Below are 24,835 nucleotides of genomic sequence, written 5' to 3' on the forward strand. Positions count from 1 at the left end.
TCCTTCCAGCCTGGTAGACTTGGTCATGTAATCAATGTACCGGATGATATAAGGGAAGAAATTTCTCGTCGCAGGATAGGGCTTGAACTCTGCCTATCGTGTAATGTACACGCGAAGCTAATCACAGGAGGTTACCCGGATCATCATTTTGGCTATTGGAGACACAGGGACTGCCCAATTATTCTCTGCGTAAGTTTAGAATTACCTACATAGCTCTAGCATGTAAAACGTTGCTGACATGAGAACATGGCAGACTGACGATGTCGGCTTCTTCTGTAGCCCAGTCTCCACCGAGTACCTACTAGCAGCCGCAAATTTCAACCTTGACCAGTCCGCATTACTTGACATTTGTAAGAAAGGTGTTGATAGTATCTTTGGAGGGCCTCGGGAGAAGGAGAGACTGTATTCCTTAATTGACAAGTTTGAAGAAGAGCTTCAATAGCCCATCCAACTACAAGCCGGAAATGTTGTGCCATAGCCAAACTCATACTTGCCAATGTGAGCCTTGTGATAATGACACTAGGCATATAACGCTGCAACCTGTCTTCGTAAATGATCGGTGGTATTCTTTTTGCTAAATATATACATTTTTACAATCCAGCCCGTAATTCTAATAACTGTAAAGGTAACTGCTTAACGCAACAATGCCTCCCAATGCTAGAACGCTGTAGCAAAATAAATACAAGACTTTTAATTATGGTCCCACTTTCCAAATCGAATATAATCGTCGTAGAGAGTTTTAAACACCGCACGGCTAGAAGAATCCATCCCTGCGTTCATCGCACGCATCGTACTTTGCGACATGACGTCCAAAATAACATACATCCCTGGCATCAATGTTGCTTTCATTTCAGGGGGGGTATGTCCCTTCAACTGGCAGGATGTGTATTCCATGACAAGATACTGCAGATATTGGCCTGCCAGACTTTTCACTTTCTTCGTATTATCGTTCAATGCTTGTTTAGAATGTCCCACACCTCCAGGTCGTTGCACCGAGGAAACAGTTGGGTCGCAAAGAGAACTAAGAAGGCGGGAAAACTGTGTTCCATGGCTAGGTTCCATGTTATGGCTGCCCTCAACCCATGGTGGACGAGCTAAAACTGCACCGGATGAGTTTGATGACTTCTGGTTGTACGTGAATAAGCATCTTAAAAGTGCTTGCATGACTGGAAGAACCAGGTGGAACCGGCCACTAAGTTTTTGCCGATATAGGGTGAACAAGGTGCCGAGTAGTTTGCAGAGCCTGGTATGAATAGTACCAGCGAACTTTGCGTCAATTGGCGGGCCAGAAGGGGACAAAACGAGGCAAATATTCGCCAACAGATTGTCTATGTTCCATTGAGTGACAGACCTAGATTGTGTTCGTAAGATGATGTCCAGGGCTTCTGCTGCTAGACAGAAAGACTCAATGGAACTATTGTGAGCTAATGCCGTAGAAACCTTGGTGAAAGCTGTTGAGAGTTCATTCGAAGCGGTAGAATCCCTATCTTGGACAGGGCTTATTCTAATGACAGAAATCCCTAGCAATAAGAGTCGGTAGACATTTTCCACGCCCGATAGATCTGCTTCACACGTATTATGGATCATTTTCACCGCAGCATCTTCCTCCATCTCCGATATTTGAGCTTGTATCCTGCGGGCGAGGGACCGTTGGTCTTTTCCATGTAGCTGCCCAAACGGAAATAAGGTCATGCAGTCATGTAATCGTGATTCAAAATCGGCACTCGGTGCCTTCGAAGCCAAGCTTAATAATTTCAATTGCTTTCTCACAGACATTGGCAAATTATATTTGGACATGTATTCCCCAAGTTTGCGTATTTTCTTCCGCGAATCTTTGCTTTCACGCAGAAGACCTTGGAAGTTGTCTAGAGCGCACAAAATTCCAGTCAACCTGGCCGTGTCAGTGACCTCGTATGTCTTCTTCATGGATTTTGTCAAGGTATGCAGGTCCGAAATAAGGTCGTCGAACACTTTGTGCCTCAGAGTGCAAATGGTCTGAAACCGTTCTTCGCCGAGTTGATGTTCGCGTTTGTGCAAATGAGATAGAGAAAGTGTAAAGAGATAGTATTCCATGGTTTTATAACTCCGGGTTGGTGGCCTTTCTATTGTTCTCGAATAAACAGTATCCAAAAACTTTGTAACTGAATCTTCAGGTGCCGCTTCGAACCGCACGGTGATAGCTTCATATAATTTTGTGAATGTATCGAATAGCAACTGGGTATCACAGCCGTCGCCTGTGCCAATTGAACGTGAAATCTCCCATATTTTATCCGAATCGTCGAATATTTGGGCAGATGACCTTGCAACCTCTACTAGCCTGGTCATAAGCAGTAGAATATCCACTTTCATCTCTAGTCCAACTTTACTACTTAGTAAGAAGGACTGCAAAGTATCGATGATCAAACCGCGCTGCGAGCGGGATACTAAACGGGTGGGAATATATAAAAGACTGCTAACCAATACCCTAGACGGGTTCCTTTGATTTGCGAGTCTATCATAGGCTACCTTAACCAGGTCATCCACAATGGTGGTCGATTCCATACCGGATTGAAAGCAGAAGAAATCTTTCCAGATTTGTGAGAGCTGAATGTTTGCAATAGAGGTGGGTTCATTCTCCAGTGATACGAGTAGATTAGTAAATAGAAGTTGACGAGTGTCGGAAGTCAAAGAGGCCAGGTTTTGGATGTTACCAAGTAAGGCGGTAATGCAGGCAATAACAACAGCAACCGGGGTCGAGAGGGCCCCCACTTGACCATTCCAAGTAGCAAAGCTGCTGTTTAAAAGATTCTCGAAACTTGATAACATTTCGTGGGTAGATTTATTAACGTAGTCATTGAAATCAGTACCCGATGCTCTGTTTCCAAGGCTAAGAACGAAATTAAAAGACCAAAATGTCTCCAAACAATCTTGAGCTGAAAAAGCCTTAGGGTTCTGGGCAAAGAGTTCTATCTTGCGTAAAGCTAGAGGAATCAAAGAGCCCTTCATATCAAACTGGATTGATTCCGAGCAAGCCGGGTATCGAGAAACAGAATTTTGCAAACACCGCCATATTCTCCATTTCCAGCAGACTGCTGTAAGGTCAGGGGAGAAAATATCTGATAGCTCTTCCAATATTTGCTTGTAACGGCTAATCGAAATGGCATCGAGCCCACTTTTTATGGGGGAAATCAGGAGAGAGTCAAGGACCACAAGAGAGGAATATGCGCCAGGCAAACTATCCGCGGAAAGTTTTATTAGGTGAATTCTTTGCAGAAGATCTCCAACTTGTGCATCAAGCTGAGTACCTGAAGATGCCAAACACTGCCCACAAGCTTTGACCACGTCATCACTCTCCCAGATTGAGATCAAATCTTGTTTTTTCATCAAATGCCGGGATGACTCTGATTCAGCAATCTGCTCAGCCCATAGTCTGATGAAAGCAGGACCATCTCGGGCGTTGAAAAACCCCCGAACAAGCGGAATGACGATCTCATGTTTGATTAAATCATGTAGATCTTTTGAAGCAAAATCGTTTTGTAAAGGAAAAGCTGTTATTCCAGTAAGCAGCGAGTTTAGCAAGGTGACAGACTGCTCAACGCCAGAGTTCAATAGAAACACGTCCACATCGAGCCGTAATATTCGGGCTATCAAGCTCCATTCAATTCCATTCTGAGTTCCTGAGAGACCGGAAAATTTGCTTGCAATCTGAACGAGGGTAATCAAAGAGAGCTTTAGCTTTCTATGGATGGCTACATCCAGGAATTCTTGTAGCAGAGCGACATCCCTCATTTTCCGGTCCTCCTCTAATGGATAGCCTGCCTGCGATATAAGTAGAATGAGGAATGATTCAAGCCACGGTGTTTCATGAATCTGTCGTCGAAAATTATTCCTTGGCATAGAACGAATGGAGATGTCAAAAAGTGTAGGGAGAATGATCGCTTCAGCACCAGACAGAACAGGGCTTAATTTGGTGTCGAATTCATGGCTAAGCTGCTGAGCATTCTTTGAACTACTCTCATTTTTGGTATCAGCTGCAGCTGAAGAGAAGAAAACCTCCCGGATATTGAGAACAGCATGGAGAGCTACCAGTCGCTCTAGGCCATTAACAAGTTCTAGGCCGTTGGAAAATTGACGTGCAATTCTAATCAGCCTTAAGACGCCAACCAATGCATGGGAGACAAAAATGTCCTGCGGCCAATGTTAACCTCCGATATGTCATATGTTAAAGTGTGAAGATAATGAACATACATTGCTAGAAGCGGCTGAACCGTTCTCATGATGGTCTGATCGGAGAGTCCATATCTCCAACACCGATACGAGAGATGTATGAAGCCGGGGTGGAAAAGATGTAGTAGCGACAGCATTCACGCGATTAAGAGTAGACTGGGCATAATTGCATGCCCTCCCAATGATGATAGCGCTTGTCTCGGCACTCCCACGGAAGACCAGCTTGAGTTGAGCCTTCAGTATATCTTTGGATTGGGGAATCTGTTCCGTAAGCTTTATAAGAGCGTTAACTGATTCGATTATTGCAAGGAAAGTATCATAATGGGAAGGCTCTTCCTCGGTTTGTGTTTTCGCGAGATGCTCCTCTGTCCGCATACGCTTCCGAATTTGCCTAGAAGAATCGGAGTCTGGCTTCCGCTTCAATGGCGACTCAGCCTTTGAGTTGTATTCCACCTGATCGTTTGCATGGCCGCTCGAAAAATCCAATCCCACTAGGGAATCCCGTAGGAGGCCAAGGAAATCGTTTTCGTTCAGTGTGAACGCCAGGCTCCTAATAGGAATCCGCATAAAGAGGATGCGTAATAGTATCCAAGATCGGCCATTATTCCGGTATTCACTCGATATATTAGTAGGGCTTTTCAGCGTCTTCAGCAGCCATCGCAAAACCCATTCTTCCTTAGGTGCGGAGTAGGCAGGAGTGATTGATGGAAGTTCGCCATCGCCGGCAAAGAGATCCAAGTTGTAGTCCTCAAAATCAACCCCAGTAATCTTTGCAGCCTTTGTCAACAGCTCAATTGGAGACCCCGAAGTTCCCTTTTCCAGGGCAAGCAATGCTTGATAGGCGGGGAGCTGGCAAGCTAATATCAGTACATTTCAAAAAGGAAAAGTAAAGAGCTAGATAACAAAATTGGCCTACCTCTGGCTCTGATCCCATCTTAAATTACTTCAATCACCTCTATATTGCGGCTGCATGCTATCGTTCTTCTTTCCAGAATTCATATCTTCCTAATATCAAAAGGTATTTAAGCCGGAACAGGTCCATGGAATTTTTTATATCCGGAGATAAGATCATCCGCCTCCGAACCTCACTGCCCGGGCCCAGCGCATTTCCCGAAATCAAGCAAGTCCGATCAAACTGTAGGAACAAACACAACGAACGACTCTCTTCTAGACACAAAACATCGTAAGTAGGATGCTATCTAGTTACTAATTGGTTCTATTTGCTCACAAAACCTCCATAGGTTTTTGTCAAGATGGCTGATTCCACCGAATCTACCCAGTCTGTGCCTGTGCCTCGTGCCAGCAAACCTGTCAGCGAGACTCTACTTAACGAAAAGGTACGCTCTTCGGGCCCTGGGAAGGTCCATAGTCCAACATGGCAAGCAAAGAAGAAGAACCATAGAATTTGGATCGTGGAAGAAGGATATGGCTGACCGATACATTGAATTGGACTTTTTAGTGGGACCGCGCAATCTCCTCCCTCCTCATTCGATCCTCCGTTGGTCTTGGGTTTGGTGTTATATTTTCGATTCTGCTGTTCAAGCGACGAGCATGGCCTGCATGGGTAGGGTTGGGCTTCGGCGCTGGTCGAGCTTGGGAAGAAGCTGATGGTATGCATCTCCAAGGCATTCTCCCGTCCGTTCCGTTTGAATATGGGCTATGCCTTGATGGGCTGTTGGTATTTATTCTGTTGAAGAGTGGTTACTGACCTATGTTTCGTACAGCTTCTTTCCGACGAGGCGATCAGCCATGGTCTCAGAATCTCCGATTTCCAAGGTCATCGTAGATGATCATAGAGGAACACCTGTACGGCTAAAGTGACGAGTCCAGGAAATAGAAACAGCAAAGAGAGAATATACCTCATATGCATCTACCCTTCTTTATAACCGGCCTTACTTGACCCTTTCTCTACCTTGAAATATACACAGCGGTGTGCGGCTCCTTATAGCTAGCTCAATTGATCCTATCGAAATGTTGCGGGCCTGTACAATATGGCATTTTGCTCCCATTTCCATTTTTATCAGTGTTTCTTAAAAAGAGGATATAGTGTTGATTTAAATTAAACAGAGGTCTCCTCTATGCGGTTCTCCCCTTGTTTAATATATATCTGCGGTGCATTTTCACATAATGCTGCTTAAACGGTAACCCAGGGGAGGAGAGGGGAAAAGTATAGCCATAGCTCTATCTACTCAGGGTATAAAGCAAGAAAATAAATACATGAATTAAAAGGGAATTGCAGGGTCTATGTTCGTGTCCGGCCATTTTTTAAGCAGGAGGAGATTCTAATGGTGTATGACCTGAATAATGAGGATTATACCCACTCGAAGCCGAAACTTGTGGGTGTAGATGCGCCTGCGCGTCTGTTTGCATCTGCATCTGCGAGAGGGGAGGCGTTTGAGTCTGCATTGAGAAAAAAGAGGCAGCCTGCTGGGTGTTTCCGCCTGAGTCACTCACTTGTGGTATGTCTGGAGGCGGGGAGGATTCGGCTGAAATGCCGTTATGGCCATGATGAGTTAAACAGCCAACGCAGGCACAATTTATGCCGCAGTGGCAGGTCCCAGTGAGATTCGTGCAAGGATCAAGCATACTAATAGGGTATTCCACTGTGTAGTAAGCAGCAGGACTCATCATCAGTTCGCCGTCGCTAGCGTGTTGAGGCATTGTCGCCGGTATTGCAGGGTTATTGTTGCTGTTGTCACTATACCCCATAAGTTGTGGCTGGAACTGTGCAGAATGGACGTAGCCTTGGGAAAGGTGGTTCTGTCCAACGGCCGCTAGCGGATGAGGCTCAGGAGGAAGACATGCACTATATGGCGGTGAGTGGACATCATCATTTCCCTCAGGCCCCTGATCACCATATCCGGACGCCATCATGTAACCCATTTCTTGGATATAATGTCGTGTAGTGTCATTGTAAGGATGAGACGCACAGCCAAGACACTGGCATCCATCTCCACAGCCACAATTATGGCCTTTGCACCCAGCCTGAGAACTAGCAGGGCCAAAAATGGTATGAAGTCCAGGCGGTAAGCTGTCAGGTGGCCCGAATTGGTCAAATGAATTAAAGTGGCGATTTTTAGCCGATTGAGGGTTAAATGACGTTGAGGGGACTGAGTGAGCGGTCGGAGGATAGTGTGGATATTCGCTTTCTAGAGAGTTGAGGAGGAAAGGAGCGGAAGAAGGGGTAGATTCTGATATAGTAGGAGTCGAAAGTGATTTGTGAAGTAGATTGTGTTGGATCGAATGAGACTGCAAAGGGGCATCGATTGACGAAGAAGCTAGCTTGTAACCAGGAGCTTTCTGCATGTTATCCATAACGTTGACAGAGAAGGAGGTATTCGACGACCGTTTGGAGCCACAGCATCCTCCATTCTGTGGCGTATGTGTTACTGTAGTTGAGGTGTCCGGGCTTTCTGTCTTCTGATATGGCCCAGAGTCTGACTTTTCATTAGCTACCGGTATCGAATCATCCGCACTAGGGTTTCCCGGCGTAGAGGTCTCATTCTTGACTTGAACCGGCGAAGTCAGCATACCTAGCCCCCTAGATACGCTATCAGCGGAGGTCTGGATGCTATTCTGGCGTCTGGAACGTTTCTGAATGCGGTTTGCACTGGCTGAAGGGGTTGCAGGGGTAACTGGTGCAGATGTTACACCAGTTGTCGATGCCCCCACAAACTTTGGGCTGGGAAAATTTGGTTGTTGCTGTTGCTGTTGTTGTTGTTGTTGCTGCTGCTGCTGCTGCCCCGCTTCACCAGGAGCCATGGGCACTTTGTACAGCGGCCGGCAGAGACAAGTAGATCCTGACAAGACATGTTAGTACTGCAGTTAATGAGGATATCCGTGAGAGCGTATCTATGAGAGACTGATACTATTGATATGCTTACCCTTTGGTATTCTAACCATGAATGCATAGAGTTTCTGGCAGCTGCAGGTACCCTTTGGATGAGGGCATTTCTGGAGCGGACGGCCTGCCTTGGGCACTTTCATCATGAGTCTGTCGAAGTGCTGGCATTTTGACGAGCGGTGTCCGCGTATGCATGGCTCGCTGTAGTGTTATGTTCGGTCAGCTAGTGTGTTATAACATATAATTATTAAACCGTTTGAATAGTCGGTTTATTATGAATGTACGGAGTAGAGAGGGATCTAACCATGACCACTTGGCTCCCTCCTCGTCCAGAGGCATGATCGCTTTTCGTATCCTCAGGCTTCCTCTAGCTGGCTGCGGGTGCCGGCAGGCCTTCTTAACAGAACAACGGATCCCTCAAGCGCCACAGATCGCCGGACTGATAGGAGAGCGAGTTCGAGAATCTCTCTTGTTCTTCCTTTGCTTTTCCCTTTCTCTCTCGCCGACTTGCGGGACAGCTGGTTTAAGAGCGATCTGGACTGGTCGCTCTCTCCTTCGCTTGCTCGTTTTCCTTGCTCCCTAACAGCTAGTCGACCAGCAGGATGCCTGCGTGAGGCGCGGGCACAGGACCGGGGGGGAAAGAAATATGTGACGGCGGGCAGGGATGGCGGCGGGAGTGATAACTAGCGAATGATAGCGCCACTGCAAACGAGAGCAGCAGGTTCGGTCTCCAACGGGGTCAACCCTCGACGTAAAAGAAACATCATACACTCATATAGTCCATACGCATAGCTAGCTGGCCAGCCGACCTCGCCGTCCTCGTCTTTGCTTCTAATAAAACGATCGAGAGGAAGAAGAAAAAAAAGGCGACGTCAAAAAGAAGTTAGGAGCGGCGGCGCTAGGCCCGAAATGGAAGGCTATAATTAAAAAATTGGCCACAGCTTTTTGTCTTTAATAATAGAAGAAACGAAGACGCCGGTGAGGGAAAGACGACGAAGACGACGAAGGCGACGACGGCGACGACGACGACGACGACGACGAATTGATGCCTGCGAAGACGGACCCGGCGATGAAGACGGCGGAGGAGGGACCCAAGTCGTGGCTCCCTGCGATTCCCAAGCCTGTCAAACGTCTCTTCGACCAGTTCCCGCTGGTGACTTATCCCCCCAACACCGCGCCAGCGAGCAGCTACAGCTACAGCGCCAGCGCCAGCACTGCCAGCACCGCCAGTCCTGCCTCCAGCACTGCCAGCACCGCCAGTCCTGCCTCCAGCACGAGCACCGACGCCAATGTGGGCGCTAACGGGCGGCCAGACGAGCATCGGCTGTATATTTTCACCAGCGCGGACGCTGCTAGGAATGGACGACCATCGGTGAATCCGCAGTGTCTCATGTGGCAGGTCAGCAACACGCCTTCTTCTGGCGCCCGCAATCTGCTGTCTTTGATAGGCTGCCGGACTTGCATTTGCTGACAAGGTAGAACAGGCATATCTCAGGTTCCGCGGGATAGAATTCCGTACGATTCCTTCCAATAATCATGCTTCCCCCGACGGAGCCCTGCCTTTCCTTCTCCCCGCTGGGCCAGAAGGCGACTCGGAGCCGAGCTGTGTCGCCCCCAGCAAGTTACAGAATTGGGCAGACACGAATGCAAAACATCAGTATACAGAAGCGAAGATCAGTGGGGTTTTAAGAACCTACAAGTCACTGCTAGAACGCAATATACGTGATGCCTGGGTATCTACTATCATCCCTGAGGAAGAAGCGATAAAAACGCAGAATAGCTTTGGCTGACTGGAAACGTCGTAGCTTTATACCGTCTACTTGGATAGCTCCAATTTTGAGTCAATCGCAAAGAAGGCATACGTGAACCCCTCCACAAAGAATCCGCTGGTGCGCGCAACTCTCGCATATCAGCTTAAGGAGGCAGCAAAGGACCAGCTGCACCGGAAAGATACTTACATCGACCCAGAAGATATACTCTCCGAAGCAAAGGAGGCCTTCAATTCGCTTTCTTACCTACTAGGCGACAACGTCTACTTCACGCACGGCTCCACACCATGTTGGTTTGACGCTTCTCTTTTTTCATATACCCACCTAATCCTCGACGAGACGCTCGGCTGGAAATACAACCCGCTGGCATCATTCCTCGAAGAACACCCTAATCTTGTACAACACCGCCAACGAATTTTAGACAAATACTTCTAGAACGACAAGACATGCATAATACATTCGTGGGAGAAACGGCGTTGGGGTGGAGCGTATATTCTTCGTTTTGTTTATCATTTTATAGAGAGAGAGACTCATTTCGTCTCATGTATACTATAGCGAGTCATCAACATTATCATTACTTCTATCTTTCCGAGTCTAGTCACTTTCTCTGAAAACACCCACCAAACCAGACCCGGACACCAATATACTTCGACGCCCGGGTTCCCAGAACAGGAGCAAGCTTCTCATCCAGCGTCACCTCCTTCATCTCCCCCACCAGCTCCAGCCCAAACTTCGCAGCCTCCGCAACAACCTCTTCTGCACTATGTGCATAGCTCGTCCCACGAACCTTCATCTTGGTCTGTGGATCGACAAACCCGGCCTGAGTAACACCACCCATTTCCGAATGCATGTTCGTAAGCAGCAAAGCACCACCAGGCTTCAATATGCTTGCCACGGCTCTGAAAAAGTCCTGCATCGGTACATGTTCCACCACTAGGGTTGATATGACTCCATCTGCTGCCAGCGCACTTGCAGGTGGTCCAGTAGGCCCGAGAATGTCGTACAGCTCTAGCTGTACATTGCTCGCAGTTGCAGTGCGTTTGCGTGCCAGCTCAAGCATCTTCTCGGACGGATCCAGGCCAACAATCATTGCCTCTGGCGCATGCTGCGCAAGGGGGAGTGTGTTTCTACCCGTCCCGCAACCAAGGTCAACGTACTTCGTCTTCTCACCTGGAGACTTGTTTAGTGACAGAAATGCTGGTAGGAGGGTCTTCATCTCCAATGTGTCCAGTGCCTGGAGGAAGTTCCCGTCCGTATCATATATCTATGAAGAGTCAGCGGATTGGTATAAAAACCATCGTCATCATGCGTTTACTATGCATACCTCTGCCCATTGGTTGTACGCATCAATCGTGTTGATGTATTTGACCTCCCTCTCGGGTGCTGTTGTAGTTTCATTCTGTGCCATGTTGGTAGTAGGTATCTAGATTGTAAGATTGTACCCGGGCTCTCCTGCCTCTGTTTGTTTGCTCCCGTTGAATCTCAATGGCCTCTACACCGGCGATTTTTCTCCTCTTTTATGAACAATAAAATTGGTGAAGGTATTGGTGTTGCAAGAAATACGAGTCTTTGACTCATGAATGACTTCCCACTTTGGGACTCCGAGCGTGCACCCTGTAGTGGTGCATTTTCGGCCAGGTTTTTGCTGGTGGCAACACACAAGCTCCTGTCGATTCATTATTGCCCAATTTATGTCCATATATCTACAGCGCATCGAAAATAGGGGATTTTTGTCATTATGTTGGAGAAGATAACGAAATGTAAAAAAAGAGACCAATTCACCCCTTAACACCGCGCGAAGATTAGAGGCAAGAAAAACAACAAAAGCCTGAAATATGCAAATTGCGAGAGTCCAAAGCAAACAAACAAGGGGCAGAGCAAGAATATATACAAAACAATTAAAAGACAGCACTGCCAAATGGCGCTGTCTCCTTGAGGTCCTCGACCAAGTCTTCGACGTTACTCAGATACCTGCCAAGAAGATTCTGTTTCTCTTCAGTCGTTTTTGTGTCTGCACTCGCTGCAGATCGCCTGCGTCCAGGAGCATCCACACTGCGCGACGTCGGGCCGCCATGTTTGCTTGGGCTGCGCTGAAGACCAGCAGCTGTGTTAGGCGCGCTAGCATTCATAACTGGTAGCTGCGGCGTTTCAGGCATGAGATAGAAGTATAGGAACTCAACAAGTTTCAGCTTCACTTCTCGAGACGTGGATCGCAACTTGAATAGGGATGTTATCGTGAGAAGGCCGTCAAGCTCCTCGAATGTGCGGGTGTTGGTAGGTGTGTCGAGCAAGGCTGTAACCAGAGTCAGCAGAGTGGCAGACTGGATGGCAGGACAGTTCGCTGGCTCAAGGAGGTCGAGCAAAATGTTCATATATATCTCTCGGGCGAACAGAGCACGGGAAGGCGGGTGGAGGAGCAAGATTCCCTGGATAAGGTCGAGCGCAGACACGATGAGGAGGTCATTTGTGCCATTGCTTCCGCGACCAAGCAGGTGTTCAAGGCATGATATTAGGCGCAGGGCAACTGAGGTTTCACCGGTTAGCTTACGCGATAATACTAACAAAGGGAAGACGCAGGATCGACACACCATTCCATTGAAAGCCATCTTGAAGCTTGTAGAACTCTCGAAAGGCTGGATCGTCACTCAGCTCGCTTGTTGACTTTGGCGGCGACGGAGCTGAATCCAGGGGTATCATGGACCGTCTCTTCTCGGCAGCCGTCAGCTTTGATCTCGAGAGGCATATCTGTGCCAGAAGTCCCTCGACCTGTCTGAGACCCTTGCGGATCTTTCCCTGGTCGTAGGAGGAGAGATAGTCGAAGGAGTGAGCGAGGAGAGCTTCCATCATGGAGCGCGTAGACACTGGGAAGGGCGCTCGATTGGTGTTTCTTCCTGACCGCCGTCAGTCTCTTCCCATGTATTTGTTTCTTCCAGGAGAGGCCCGAAGCGCCGTGATGTCGCAGCTGCAGACGATGTCGCGTTTAGTCTCGATCTTATCTTTAAAGCCGGCGACGAAAGCAAAAAAAGATAGCTTGTTTCCGAAAGCGGCTAAGCGTCAACAGGCCGCCGTTGCCGAGGAAACAGTCACGTGATCTAAGCGCCGGCTGCTCGGATGAGACGCGCTAAAACAAAAAAACAACCGAAGAGAAACACTCAGGGGGTCCGTCGAGATCTATACCAATATTACTGCACAGATGTCGACGAGGATGTCGCAGGCCTACATTTGGGCTGCAGTTAGTCATACTAAAACCACCGTGCAGGTAAATATGCGTACATTCAGGTCCCTTCCATCACCCAGTCTTCAGCTGAAGCCTCAGGGATCTCCTCCACCTCCATGGCAAGAGTTGGCTGAGTAGCGGCAGCGGCAGAAGCAGGGTCACCGGCAGACTCTGCTGGGCCTTCTTGACGGAGTTTTGTAGCAATAGCCCCCTCAAGGATCAAAATCCTCTCTTCTTTCCAGAGGAGTTGCTTCCTTTCGACAGCTGCTGCCTCTCGGAGGCGCATCAGCTCCGCCGCTTGCGCATCCATGGAAAGGCTACGGAGCATCTGCCTCGTAGTCTCCAGCTTCTCTTCCTCCCCTTTCTCCTCCCCTCTGTCTTTCTCTTTCTCCTCTTTATCTTCCTTCTTCATTGGCCTATTCCGGCCCCCACGGCCTCTCGCTCCCCCTCGTCCCCTCGCAACCCCCGTCGGCTGTCCATGAGACCGGCAGCAGCATTGTGGGTGTGAGTCCCTTCCCCGATTTGCAGACTGGGCGAAGGTTGGTCAATCATCAGTTATCCTGATCCAAGCACTATACCTTTAAGGGGGGAACTTACCCTGGTCATTGCTTGAGTCTCCACAAGGATAGTAAAGCTAGGTATGACATATTAAAATAAGGCCTGTTCCGGCGTTTGGAGACATATCAGAGCATACGTACGCAAAAAAATAGTTCGATTGTGGACAAGGAGAGAAAGAAGGAAAGAAGAAGAAGAAGAAAGAGAGAGGAAAAGAGAAAGGAAAGCTGAGGCGCGGAGAGACGCGCTAGGGCTTATCTCCCTTTGGGAATGCCTGTCCTATCAAAACATTGAGCGCCAGAAAATACACCCAGAGACAAGTCCTCTAAGTGAACATTGGTGATTTTGTTACTAATACTATCTAATATTCCACGGACGGTTTCTTCTTGGAGTAGTATTCCCTTTCGTTGCATTTACCAGTACTCCGTTTAAGATAATACATTAAGGGGAACTCCATTGAGGGTATAACTGTCCCTAATAGCGGCTATCAGCAGCTAAAGGAGAATAGTTTAGCGAATAATGGTATGATAATAGCATATATCAAGTATTTTATTAAGGGGGTATATATATCATTTTAGATTATGATGCTATGACCAAATCTACCGCCTAGCCGATAGACCCCAAGGTTAAATTTCCTTTCTGCAGTAACTAGTTAGTTAGATGGTAGCGTTATATGTAAAGCTCAAGCATAAGTCCAGGGTTGTCTTTCAATTTTCGGCCTATTTGATTACCTGGCGAGATGTGAGAATGCAAGAAAGAGTGCTTTCCCTTCGCTGGACGTTGGGCCTCGGCTGACTCCACAATTGGTGGAAGCTCAACGTGACATCAAGCAGAGGAAGTTGGATCGGAAAGACAAACACATCAATGCAGCGAGCATTGATATGTTGTTGACGCTATCTTGGTACAACGTTTGATACCCAAAGTCAGACTGAGTATTTACTGCCAAAGCAACGAGACGATGGACGCAGACGGAAAGCCCCCCATTGTCTAGGTTCTCTCTAGAAAATCACCTGGACTTCACGCTATACCCTATCCTTGGTCTGGTTTCCCTGCTCGTGGATGCTGCTCGTGGATAGTGTATATACAGCTACCCAGGCGTCCTTAACACCATATTCCCCTGGCTCTGTTCCCAAGGGAAGCATGCGAGACAAAGCCCTAAGGCTTCTCTGTCCAAATATCAACAATATATACTTATCTGAAAACGATACCCTCTACTCTTCCACGTCTATCCACGGTAAATGTGATTTTTTATATACCCAGCCTGTGTTTACCCACCTAGCACCTAGGCATGACTCTGTCCGGGAATCCAGTGATTGCAACTCATGCGGGTTGAGTGTTGCCCAAAATGACATTGGCAGCACGACTCGAAGGACGACGTGACTTCTCAGAAAGATTTTTCCTATCCTTTTCTTCTCCCTCTTCCTCTTCCCCTTTTTGATTTGAGACAAGGATTCCCAAATGTGCTGTGGGACTGACTACTAATGTAAGCTTACTTCGTCAGTTATCATTTTTAAACGATGCACTAGTTAACGAGGACGAATATCTCCATAGTTGCTATAATGCGAACTCTCTTCTATACAGAGAACGCCTAAAATGATATATCATGGGGCAGTGAAGCAGCCAGTCTCCCGTCACGCCATCATGCGCGATATAAATGGCAATTTTCCAGTATCAGCAACCTGTTAATTGGCCTGCCCAGCTGCTCGCGAGTTATGGATATCCTCCCCGCAGCTCCACGCAGCACACTACCCCGTTTCTCCACGCCGAGCTAGTTACCCCTGATTGTTTATTGCAACGGACTGGCTGGGGAAACCAGGCACATAACATCAAGCAAGCGAACGAACAAGACCAGCTTCCTGTCGCTAGTTATACCTGATTGCAGCCGGGCTAATAATGAGACTATTGGCAGCTAATATTCAACACTCGGGGCATGAAACGTGTCGATGAATGCAAGGAACAAAGGAACGTACCAGCTCTGTGGGCTTTAGAAGAAGCGTAGAATGAGTTTAAACAATGGTACTAGTCATTGTTGGTAGAGATGCCCTTTATTTGAGGTATTAATCTGAGATATGGTGCGCGTGTGACATTTCCTTAACGGCGAATGTTCGAGAAATGAGGTATTTTGATGTCTTATAGTCGGTAGAACTTCGGCCGTCGGCTGTGCTGTGATGTCAAAGGAGAATTCCATATATGCCTTGTGAGCAGGGGGAGAGGAAGAGAAGAAGGAGAAGTACTTCTGTGGAATATGTAACGGTATTACCACGGTAAATTTGTAAATGACGTACACGCCTCGTTTGAGTAACAAAGAATCTGGTGCTGTAACTTGGAGTAACAATGTACCGTCATGTAACAGTACCGAGCATGTAAACTGCGTACCCTCCCCCAGCTTCGACATCCTCAACATCAACGACTTCGCGATCAACCATCGCCAGCTTCAGCTCGACGACGGCCTCAAGTCTCGAGCCAGCATCCTGCATGCATTCCCACCCTCGCTTCGCCCGTCCACACGAACCATGCCAGAGCTGATCCCTGACCCTGCCCCCTTGCCCTGCAGGGAAGCTCGAGCGACGAGAGCATGACCGTCCCACGAAGGATAACTAGCCCGCCAGACCCAGACTGGACAAGAGGACGAGAAAAGACCAAGACGAGACCAACAAGCCACTAAGGCAACTAAAGCAACTTTCCGTCCTTTCACGCCCACGCCGGCGCATCAAAGGGGCCTAGCCAAGGCTGCGAGAGTCATCCCTCTTGTACCTGATACCGCCGGGTGCCCGCAGACGCTGCCGGTGCAGCGAAGTACCCGGTACTTAAGGCACTTCCGCTTTGGGCGAATGCTTATAAGCCCTCACCATGCAGCGCCAAACCGTGGGTTGACAGGCGACACGAAGATGTATTTATATAGGGCCGGGGGGATCCTGCATCCCCAGCCCAGCCTAGCTTGCCTGTGCCACTCTGCTTCACCTTTATACCTGGGGTCCCGCGGCAGCTCTTACTCCCCTCTTCCACTCCATCTGTCCTGTGTCTTCAAGTGTGCGGAGAACTGCCTGGAGGTGACTTGAATAGCTGCTCAGCATGGCTGACGATAAAATAGGAGGGTGAGTGCTATACGCACCTCCAAGCTGCTCCCCTGCCCGGGTCCTTAGCTTCGGCTTTTGCGATAATAGTGCTAACCCAGTTGTCCAGGGCTGAGAGACGGGGTTCTCTCTTCAACACTGCCAAAGACAGTAAACAGTTCACGGACAATGTCACCGGAGAGTGCGTTGGCCTGATCTTCTCCCTCTTCTTGGTGGCAGGCTAACTAAGTGTGGCTATAGGATCAAGAACCCTCTCACGGAAGTGCCCAAGGACCAGCTGCTCGAGGATGTACGCAACTTTGCCCACCAGCACGGCCTGCAGGATATCATCCCCTTGCTCGAAAAGGGCGCTCTAGTCGCGCAGAACCCAAGGGACTTTGAGTCCTTGCCTGAGCTGGACGAAGATGACCGTATCTGTCTGCGCGAAGAGGTAACGCATCGCTGGAAACTCCCCTGGGGCCTGTACTATACGATCTTCCTCAACTCCATTGCTGCCGCCATCCAGGGATGGGATCAGACAGGTCAGTGCTCTTCGCTGGTTTCTCTCGATAATGATTCAAGTAGTTATGCGGCTAACATGGTGAACAGGATCAAATGGAGCAAATCTTTCGTTTCCTATCGAGTTTGGTATTCCTGACAATCCAGCCCACTGCCCTACTGATGCGATCTGTGAGAGGAATGCATGGATCGTTGGTTTCGTCAACTCCATCCCCTATATCTCCATTGCTCTTTTGTAAGTTCATTAAACCCTTTTCAGTGTTTGTATAATCAACGTCCTTTGCTAATATGTAACAATTAGTGCTGGCTGGCTATCTGACCCTATTAACGATTTGATCGGTCGCCGAGGAACTATCTTCATAGCGGCCGTCTTTTCCTTGCTCGCACCTATCGGATCCGCTCTTACTCAGAACTGGGGTCAGCTCGTTGCCTGCCGTATCCTTCTCGGAATAGGCATGGGTCTAAAGGAAGTTACCGTACCCGTATTCTCCGCCGAAAATACCCCTGCCAACGTGCGAGGAGGTCTGGTCATGTCCTGGCAGGTCTGGACCGCGTGTGGCATCTTCCTCGGCACTATCGCTAATTTGGCTGTCGTCAATACTGGAAGAATCGCCTGGAGACTGCAGCTAGGCTCCGCCTTCATCCCGGCTGTCCCACTGGTGATTGGCATCTACTTCTGCGCTGAATCTCCCCGCTGGCTGTTGAAGAAGGGCAAGGTTGCCAAGGCATACCGATCATTGCTGAGGTTGAGAAACACTCCTCTACAAGCTGCTCGAGATGTCTACTTTATTCATGCCCAGCTTGAGCATGAGCGTGCCTTGCTGGTGGAGACCGGTCTGATCAAGACGGACAACTTCTTCACCCGATTCATTGAGCTTTTCACTATCCCCCGTGTTCGTCGTGCCACTCAGGCCTCTGGAGTTGTCATGATTGCCCAGCAGATGTGCGGAAGTAAGTTTGTCCCTATTTTTAATTAACAGGTAGTTTTGATTTGGATATGCTAACATATTCATGCAGTCAACATCATTGCCTTCTATTCGTCTACTATCTTCGAGCGAGCTGGTGCCAACAACATCACTGCTCTGCTGGCCTCCTTCGGCTTCGGTCTCGTCAACTTTGTCTTTGCCTGGCCGGCCGTCTGGACTATCGATACCTTTGGGCGTCGTGGTCTTCTTCTCTTCACTTTCCCCAATATGTTCTGGACCTTGCTTGCAGCAGGCATGTCCTTTTATATACCCGAAAGCAGCCCTGCACATCTCGGCCTTATCGCCACATTCATATACCTCTTTGGCGCCTTTTACTCGCCTGGAGAAGGACCGGTCCCCTTTACGTATTCGGCTGAGGTCTTCCCTCTCTCCCACAGAGAAGTTGGCATGGCCTGGGCTGTTGCCACGAATAACTTCTGGGCCGCCGTCCTGGCACTCACCTTCCGTCGTCTGGACCTTGCCCTGACCACCCCCGGAGCATTCGGATTCTATGCCGGGCTAAACGTCATTGCCCTAGTCATGATCTTCCTATTCCTATACGAGACCAAGCAGCGCACACTCGAGGAACTAGACTATGTCTTTGGCGTTCCCACACGGACTCATGCGAAGTACCAGCTCACCAAGGTCTTGCCGTGGTGGATCAAGCGGTACATATTCCAGCGCAAGCATGCTGTGTGTCCAGAACTGTACCATCTGGACAGCATTCGCGAGCAGCCTGCCGAGCACGACGGTGTCAAGCAGGTATAAGCGATTTACCGGCAATTCTAGGGGAGCTTAGAAGTGGTTCAGTGGGGGGTAAAGGCATGGCAGCTGATACTGTATGAAGCGAGTTGAATGAATTGATTGGATCTGGTTCTCACTGTAGTTATGGATTTGATATCTCAACGAGAAACGAACAAAGACACGAATTTGATTACCTCTTTTTATATACTCCTACCAGCCTGCAGGATGCATCTTCGTACACTATGCCTGATCTGTATATACACAAGGCCAGATCTCTCCTCCGCTTAACCGGAGACAGGGACAGGGACAGGGATAAGCAGGGAGTTTATCAACTTCTCCACACGCCAATTTGTTTCTTCAGCGAGCATAGTTACTCCTGCAGCTTCATGGCTTCAGACTGCCCGCGCCCTCTCGCTCTCACGATGGCCGACTGCCGGTATCGCCTAGCTACGTGTCAGGCCGAAGTTCGCACTGCGGAAAAAGCAAGTAAAACTCCATGTCATAGGCTGGGCCTGCGGTTTGGTTGAACCTCGCTCCCTCGGCCAGCTGAACTTGCTGCCCGGTTCGGCACCAACATATAAAGACCAGACCGTCGACGTCCTCTTTACGGCCGCTCTTCATCGACTGTGTATCCGTCCATCTCCTATCGACCTGTCTGCAGCGTATCAGTCTGACCACCGCAATGGCCGCCAACTTTCCTCCTCCACCAACACCTGCTATCGGTAAACTACCAATGACTCAACCACTTGCTCTCCTATCTATGTAGATGAGACATCTCACTGACCGGCCGCTTTACTCTAGACTGGACAAACATCGGCTTCAAAGTCCGAGAGGTCAACGGCCATGTTGAATCCCACTTCTCTCACTCCGGCGACGCCCAATGGTCCGCCCCCCGTTTCGTCAAGTCGCCCTTCCTACAGCTTCACGGCATGGCACCGGCCCTCAACTACGGCCAGCAAGCATACGAAGGCATGAAAGCATTCCGCCACCCTCCCTCAGCATCCCATCCAAACGGCCGCATCGTCATCTTCCGACCAGACCGGAACGCAGCGCGCCTGCATCATTCAGCACAGTTCGTCTCCATACCCCCCGTTCCCAAGGAGCATTTCGTCAACTGCATCGTTCGAGCCGTGAGTGCAAATGCAGAGTTTGTCCCACCCAACGAGACTCGTGCGGCGATGTATATCCGCCCGTTGCTGCTGGGCAGTTCGGCGCAGCTAGGCCTTACGCCGCCGGACGAGTATACCTTTGTAGTCTTCGTGATGCCTACGGGCGTGTACCATGGTGTGCATGCAGTTGAGGCCCTGGTGCTCGAGGACTTTGATAGATCTGCCCCCGAGGGAACAGGTAGTGCAAAGCTCGGAGGGAATTATGCACCTGTGCTGCGCCATTCGGACAAAGCTAGAGGTCAAGGGTACGGCATCACGCTTCATCTGGATAGCAAGACGAGGTCTGAAATCGACGAGTTTTCGACCTCGGCTTTTATCGGGGTGAAAAAGCGTGATGGACAGGTCACTCTTGTGTTTCCTGATAGTAAGAATGTGATTGATAGTGTCACTGCGGCGTCGGTCAAGGAGATTGGAGAGCACATGTTGGGGTACAAGGTCGAGAGAGACCTGTCAAGTATGATGAGCTGGGCTCGTTTGATGAAGTCATGGCTGCTGGAACGGCTGCGGCACTGGTGCCGATCCGAAGTATCACGATGAAGTCCAAGGGTGACAAGTTTGAGTATGATGCCGGTGCTGCCGGTGAGGGAGGAGAGGTGTTTAATGGGTTGATTAAGACACTTCAGGGGATTCAGCTGGGCGAGATTGAGGACAAGTTTGGATGGCTGGTCGATGCTGAAAAGCTGGAGGATGGATGGACGGAGCAGTAGGCTTCTACATTACTTTCGTATTTCTTATGCGTCATGTCTATGTTAATGGATAGATAAAAAATAAGAGTCTACATCTGAGAGAACAAGATGGTCATCCAATATGTTAAAATCTGTATTGGGCCTTATTCAGGAATACAGATAATAATATCATAAGGCAGCTAAGTTAGGTAGTTAGGTAGATGGAGGTATAAGATATTGTATATACAGTGGTAGATGGCACGCAGTCAAATAAATAGTAAATAAGGGTGTCGGTGTCGGTGTCAGTGTCAGTGTCAAGCGTCAAAGTCAAGTCAAAGGACGTATGCAATGCAACATGATTGGTGTATGCGATGGATGAATCCTACTCCTCATCACTCCGGAACCGGGAACCGATAAAGCCAACCAAACCAGCCAGTCCGCGAACCCAAGAGCAGCAAAATAAAGGAAAGTTGCAAGCAAGCAAGCAAGACAGGCCGGTCTATCAGGTATATCTTTTGGCGAAGGCAGAGGGTAGAAATGAAGATAACGCCGCACACGTCATGCATTGCAGAGAAGAAAGGGAGAAGGGCAGAAAAAGGTGAATTTTTCCCATGTTCCTTTCGCTTAGAGGTATATGTTTTTGTTTTGATAAGTTGATTTCTGGTCCCAGGAAGATAAAAAGGTGGAATTAAATACCCCATAAAGTCCTAACGTTCTCCTTGCCAGAACAAGTCCGCTTCGAACTCGCCCTGCTGTCACCCATACCAGCAACCTTGTTGACCAAGAACGAGTCGGCAACCTGACTGTCGCTCAAAACAGTCAGAGAAGTGCCTTCATCCTCGAGGTCCCGCGCATCAAGGGCCATGAGATGGCGCACTTTCTGCTGCAGGTTGGTCCCTTCGGAGGTGGATGGGGCGCGAGTGCGTTTTCGACAGTGTCGGCTTGCCTTGCTTAGAGAGGAGTCCATCGGCAGGGCAAGGCCGGTTGCTAATTCGTACAGGCCCTGGATGGCAGCGGTGTCGGGATCAGATGGAGTATTGATGGAGAAATTTGAGAGGTCTGGAACAGTGCTAGAAGCAGTGCTGAAGGCGCTGCTAGTGCGGAGAGGTGGGGAAGGGTAGTTGCTGATATAGCTTGGCTCATGCTCGTCGATCGGAGTTGCAATAGCGAGGGGCTTTCTGTTTTCTTTCAAACAGTTGGTTGGTTGTGATGTGGGGGTGTTACGTCGGGTTGGTCTGGTTGCGCAGTTCATGGAAGTGACAGAAGAAATTGACGAAGATCGAGAAGAGCGCGAAGACTGAGAAGAAAACGATAAGGATGGTGCGTCGGAGGCCATGGACTCGGGCGACGAAGTGAATGACGAGGAACGAGCCAGAGACGAGCGGCGTCCCTGGAACGATCCTGATGATGAACAGTCAAAGGAAGTTTTTTTGCTAATATACAAGGGTTGCGTGGGACGTTGGTCCAAGGTGGTCCGTTGTACAAAGGCCGTCTGCGCCTGCGAGAGAGCAGAGCAGATGGACGGACGACACGCACTGATGCTCGCAGCAGGAGCAGGTGCGGTCATACCGACTTGCGGAGTGAGTTGCGGAGTAGGAAGAAGTCCCAGCCTTGGAAGTGGTGGAAGAGTAACACCCGACAAGTCGGCTGCCGACGGTCTTCGGGGCATCTCAGCAAATGGAAGTCCCGACGAAGGGCTGTCGCAGCTAGTGGGACTGCTCGGAGCGGTGGACGTAGATGAAGGTGAAGAGGATGAAGAGGAAGCAGAAGAAGCGGAGGAAGAATCGGCAGGGGAACCGACGGTCGACAATGACCACGGGCCCTCTGCTCGAGAGTCGAGTGTGTCGAGTTCCGGTGTGAGAATAGGGATGACCGTTCGCCAGCACATCCCATCAGCACTGGGGAGGCCGCTGGCGTTTGGTGTGTACTTTAGAACGATATCATTCCAGCGCTGGAAGACGGCATCCGATATGTGCAGACGCCAGTCAACAGCCTGGAGAAACATGAGTTCGTTTTGGTTGATCTCGGCGGTGTTAAGGCCGGAGATCTTGCTCCAGGCACGGGCGGAGTAGTTTCTGTCTTGCAAGTACTTTGAAGCAAGGATGAGAGCAGACAGGAACATGCGCCGGCCACATTGCATGGCGCGGGACTGAGACTGCTGCAGTTTTGGCTGTTCCATGGTGAAGTCGATGGAGGGCACATGCGGCTTGATGAGGATCAGATAGTATAGGGCAACCTGCAGAGTCGAGTAGCTGGTTCGGGACCTGCGGAGAGTTTCCTGGATGAACGTCCTTAGCGGCAGGACGCCCTTGCACCCGAGAGTCGACTCGACGCTTCTCGGCGCCGCAGCCACAGATAGAGGCCATATAATCTCAACTATCTGCGATGCAGAGTCTACAGGACGTTAGATGGGTAAGGTAGCATGAGGAACGGTAAAAGTGTAACGTACCGACAAGGCTATCGACGAAGTTGGTTTTCCTCTCACACTGGCGAATCAAGGTAGGAGGAGGACGGGTAGCAAGAGTCCGTCTCGGGTGGTGTCTCGTCTCAGCACCCTTTCCAAAGCAAGACTTTATAGCCGCCTTCTTGTGCTGCGCATCAGCGTTCCCCTCATTTTTCCAGGTAACATCTGCGGTAGTCGAAGAAGAGACGATGGAAGGTTGGGAGGAGACAGCATCAAGCGAAAAAATTGATGAGGCGGAAGGGGGAGCGGAAGCGGCGAGCGAGGCAGCGTAGGGACAAGTCTGGTGAACCGGCTTGGAGAGGCCTGGATTCACAGGATTGAAACCCAAGATATCTACAAACGCCGACATTCTCTAGTTTATGGTAGTAGGAGCTTGTAGGTAGGTATGTGTTGCCGTGTTGTTGTTGTTAGAGTAGACCGATGAGCGATAACCGTGTAGAAGGGGCAGCGTTAGACGGGCCCGTCTTTGTGGTGACAAAATCCGGAGGCGACGGGGAAGCCTTTTATTCAAACCAGATGCACAGCCAGACTGACGGTTGACGACCGTGGATCTAGTTATATAGAAGTATGGGGTGTAATGTTCGGTATGGAATGGTATGAGTGACTTAGTGAGTCACTTAGATGGCAGGCGGCAGTTTGATAGAAGTAGGCAGAGGTAAAGTAGGTAAGGTATAGTTAAGGTAGATGAGTCCCGATCACTGCACCAGGATTCCAACGAGGCGAGAAGGACGATGACGATGATGATGAAGAGAGCTAGGGAGTTCCAGTCTTATGCAGGTACAACGCGGTCAAAGAGCTATATAGCAGCAGCTAGGTGGCGTGCCAAATAGATGAGTCTTCTTTGAACGGGGGCAAACGGCGGCCCGGCACTTAGACGGAGGCAGCAGTCATCATGGCAGTAATCGTAATAATAGTAGTAATGCTCGTAGTAGTGGAATGTTCAGGGCAGGTGATCGGGCTCGGGGTTGGCGTCGTTGGGGCCAGGAACATCGTTACCTGGGGGCAGTGAGGATGGCGTGGTCGATTAGGCAGCACCGGCACCGACTCGGGCGGCGGTTATCGTGAATCGACCGACCGATGACAGCAGGCGATGACGGAAGAGGAAGAGGGAGGCTGAGTAAATGTGAGTAATAGGAAACGTGAGTAAGGGAGAAGAGGACAGGGTAGAAGAAGGGGAGGAGAGAGGAGAGGAGAGGAGAAGAGAGGGAGCTATATTAAGGACATGCTGGAGACGAGATCCAGAGCAAGGACTTTGGTGATGGGTTTATGACTCCGGGGGTGAAATCTGCAACGAGTGGCGAAAGGTTGTGGCGAAGGGGACCGAAAGTGAAGGGAAGGAGAAAGGCTTGGGCGGCCGTCAGGAGTTTAAGAGTGGAGAAAGGAACCAGAGACCAAAGAAATGGATAGCGTACCTCGATGAGTCAAGAAGTAGAAGCCGAATAAGCAAGCAGTATAAAAGGCAGCAGCAGTAGTAAAAGAGACAAGAGAGCTTTCTCTTCTGGCAAAAAGGAGCGATTAATGCGGCATTAGCAGGATTAGAATAGGCCGGTGAAGCCGTGAGTAAGTAGATAAAAATAGACAGAGAAGAAGGGAAGGAAAAAAAGTATAGAAAAAAAAGAGAAGAAAAAGGAGGAGAAGAAAAAGAAGAAGCAAGAGACGGTATAA

General features: G+C 49.3%; 12 protein-coding genes across 12 annotated transcripts; 6 read left to right on the forward strand and 6 right to left on the reverse strand.

Annotated features, from left to right (window-relative positions):
• Nucleotides 1–253: 253 nt before the first annotated feature.
• Nucleotides 254–442, forward strand: TERG_12664 (uncharacterized protein; the record flags this gene model as incomplete). The annotated part of the gene is made up of 1 exon (XM_047751593.1): nt 254–442. A coding segment is annotated over one exon (189 nt), but the record flags the coding sequence as incomplete, so codon positions are not given.
• A 248-nt stretch (nt 443–690) lies between these two features.
• Nucleotides 691–3,876, reverse strand: TERG_08236 (uncharacterized protein; the record flags this gene model as incomplete). The annotated part of the gene is made up of 1 exon (XM_003231099.2): nt 691–3,876. One exon carries the CDS (start codon nt 3,874–3,876, stop codon nt 691–693), a length of 3,186 nt encoding a protein of 1,061 aa, XP_003231147.2.
• A 1,583-nt stretch (nt 3,877–5,459) lies between these two features.
• On the forward strand, nt 5,460–5,992 carry TERG_08237 (uncharacterized protein; the record flags this gene model as incomplete). Its single annotated transcript, XM_003231100.1, has 3 exons — nt 5,460–5,543; nt 5,666–5,816; nt 5,931–5,992. The coding sequence occupies 3 exons, from the start codon at nt 5,460–5,462 to the stop codon at nt 5,990–5,992; spliced, it is 297 nt and encodes a 98-aa protein (XP_003231148.1).
• A 479-nt stretch (nt 5,993–6,471) lies between these two features.
• On the reverse strand, nt 6,472–8,389 carry TERG_08238 (uncharacterized protein; the record flags this gene model as incomplete). The annotated part of the gene is made up of 3 exons (XM_003231101.1): nt 6,472–8,006; nt 8,091–8,251; nt 8,355–8,389. 3 exons carry the CDS (start codon nt 8,387–8,389, stop codon nt 6,472–6,474), a joined length of 1,731 nt encoding a protein of 576 aa, XP_003231149.1.
• Nucleotides 8,390–9,063: 674 nt separating this feature from the next.
• Nucleotides 9,064–10,254, forward strand: TERG_08239 (uncharacterized protein; the record flags this gene model as incomplete). The annotated part of the gene is made up of 3 exons (XM_003231102.2): nt 9,064–9,449; nt 9,535–9,783; nt 9,856–10,254. The coding sequence occupies exons 1-3, from the start codon at nt 9,096–9,098 to the stop codon at nt 10,252–10,254; spliced, it is 1,002 nt and encodes a 333-aa protein (XP_003231150.1). The 5' UTR covers nt 9,064–9,095.
• Nucleotides 10,255–10,417: 163 nt separating this feature from the next.
• TERG_08240 (uncharacterized protein) lies at nt 10,418–11,227 on the reverse strand (the record flags this gene model as incomplete). The annotated part of the gene is made up of 2 exons (XM_003231103.1): nt 10,418–11,083; nt 11,144–11,227. The coding sequence occupies 2 exons, from the start codon at nt 11,225–11,227 to the stop codon at nt 10,418–10,420; spliced, it is 750 nt and encodes a 249-aa protein (XP_003231151.1).
• Nucleotides 11,228–11,717: 490 nt separating this feature from the next.
• TERG_08241 (uncharacterized protein) lies at nt 11,718–12,666 on the reverse strand (the record flags this gene model as incomplete). The annotated part of the gene is made up of 2 exons (XM_003231104.1): nt 11,718–12,343; nt 12,408–12,666. 2 exons carry the CDS (start codon nt 12,664–12,666, stop codon nt 11,718–11,720), a joined length of 885 nt encoding a protein of 294 aa, XP_003231152.1.
• A 242-nt stretch (nt 12,667–12,908) lies between these two features.
• TERG_08242 (uncharacterized protein) lies at nt 12,909–13,487 on the reverse strand. The gene has a single exon (XM_003231105.2). It carries the CDS (start codon nt 13,446–13,448, stop codon nt 13,095–13,097), a length of 354 nt encoding a protein of 117 aa, XP_003231153.1. The 5' UTR covers nt 13,449–13,487; the 3' UTR covers nt 12,909–13,094.
• Nucleotides 13,488–13,551: 64 nt separating this feature from the next.
• Nucleotides 13,552–15,249, forward strand: TERG_12665 (uncharacterized protein). The gene has a single exon (XM_047751594.1). The coding sequence runs from the start codon at nt 14,651–14,653 to the stop codon at nt 14,969–14,971; it is 321 nt and encodes a 106-aa protein (XP_047607500.1). The 5' UTR covers nt 13,552–14,650; the 3' UTR covers nt 14,972–15,249.
• Nucleotides 15,250–16,541: 1,292 nt separating this feature from the next.
• On the forward strand, nt 16,542–19,268 carry TERG_08244 (uncharacterized protein). Its single transcript, XM_003231107.2, has 6 exons — nt 16,542–16,686; nt 16,775–16,846; nt 16,906–17,186; nt 17,254–17,398; nt 17,465–18,114; nt 18,181–19,268. Exons 1-6 carry the CDS (start codon nt 16,664–16,666, stop codon nt 18,894–18,896), a joined length of 1,887 nt encoding a protein of 628 aa, XP_003231155.1. The 5' UTR covers nt 16,542–16,663; the 3' UTR covers nt 18,897–19,268.
• A 286-nt stretch (nt 19,269–19,554) lies between these two features.
• Nucleotides 19,555–20,748, forward strand: TERG_08245 (uncharacterized protein; the record flags this gene model as incomplete). The annotated part of the gene is made up of 3 exons (XM_047748911.1): nt 19,555–19,594; nt 19,674–20,405; nt 20,477–20,748. The coding sequence occupies 3 exons, from the start codon at nt 19,555–19,557 to the stop codon at nt 20,746–20,748; spliced, it is 1,044 nt and encodes a 347-aa protein (XP_047604902.1).
• A 646-nt stretch (nt 20,749–21,394) lies between these two features.
• TERG_08246 (uncharacterized protein) lies at nt 21,395–23,519 on the reverse strand (the record flags this gene model as incomplete). The annotated part of the gene is made up of 2 exons (XM_003231109.1): nt 21,395–23,100; nt 23,156–23,519. The coding sequence occupies 2 exons, from the start codon at nt 23,517–23,519 to the stop codon at nt 21,395–21,397; spliced, it is 2,070 nt and encodes a 689-aa protein (XP_003231157.1).
• Nucleotides 23,520–24,835: the final 1,316 nt, after the last annotated feature.

The sequence above is a fragment of the Trichophyton rubrum genome (genome assembly GCF_000151425.1).
Source record: "Trichophyton rubrum CBS 118892 genomic scaffold supercont2.13, whole genome shotgun sequence".
In the NCBI taxonomy this organism is placed as follows: Eukaryota; Fungi; Ascomycota; class Eurotiomycetes; order Onygenales; family Arthrodermataceae; genus Trichophyton; species Trichophyton rubrum.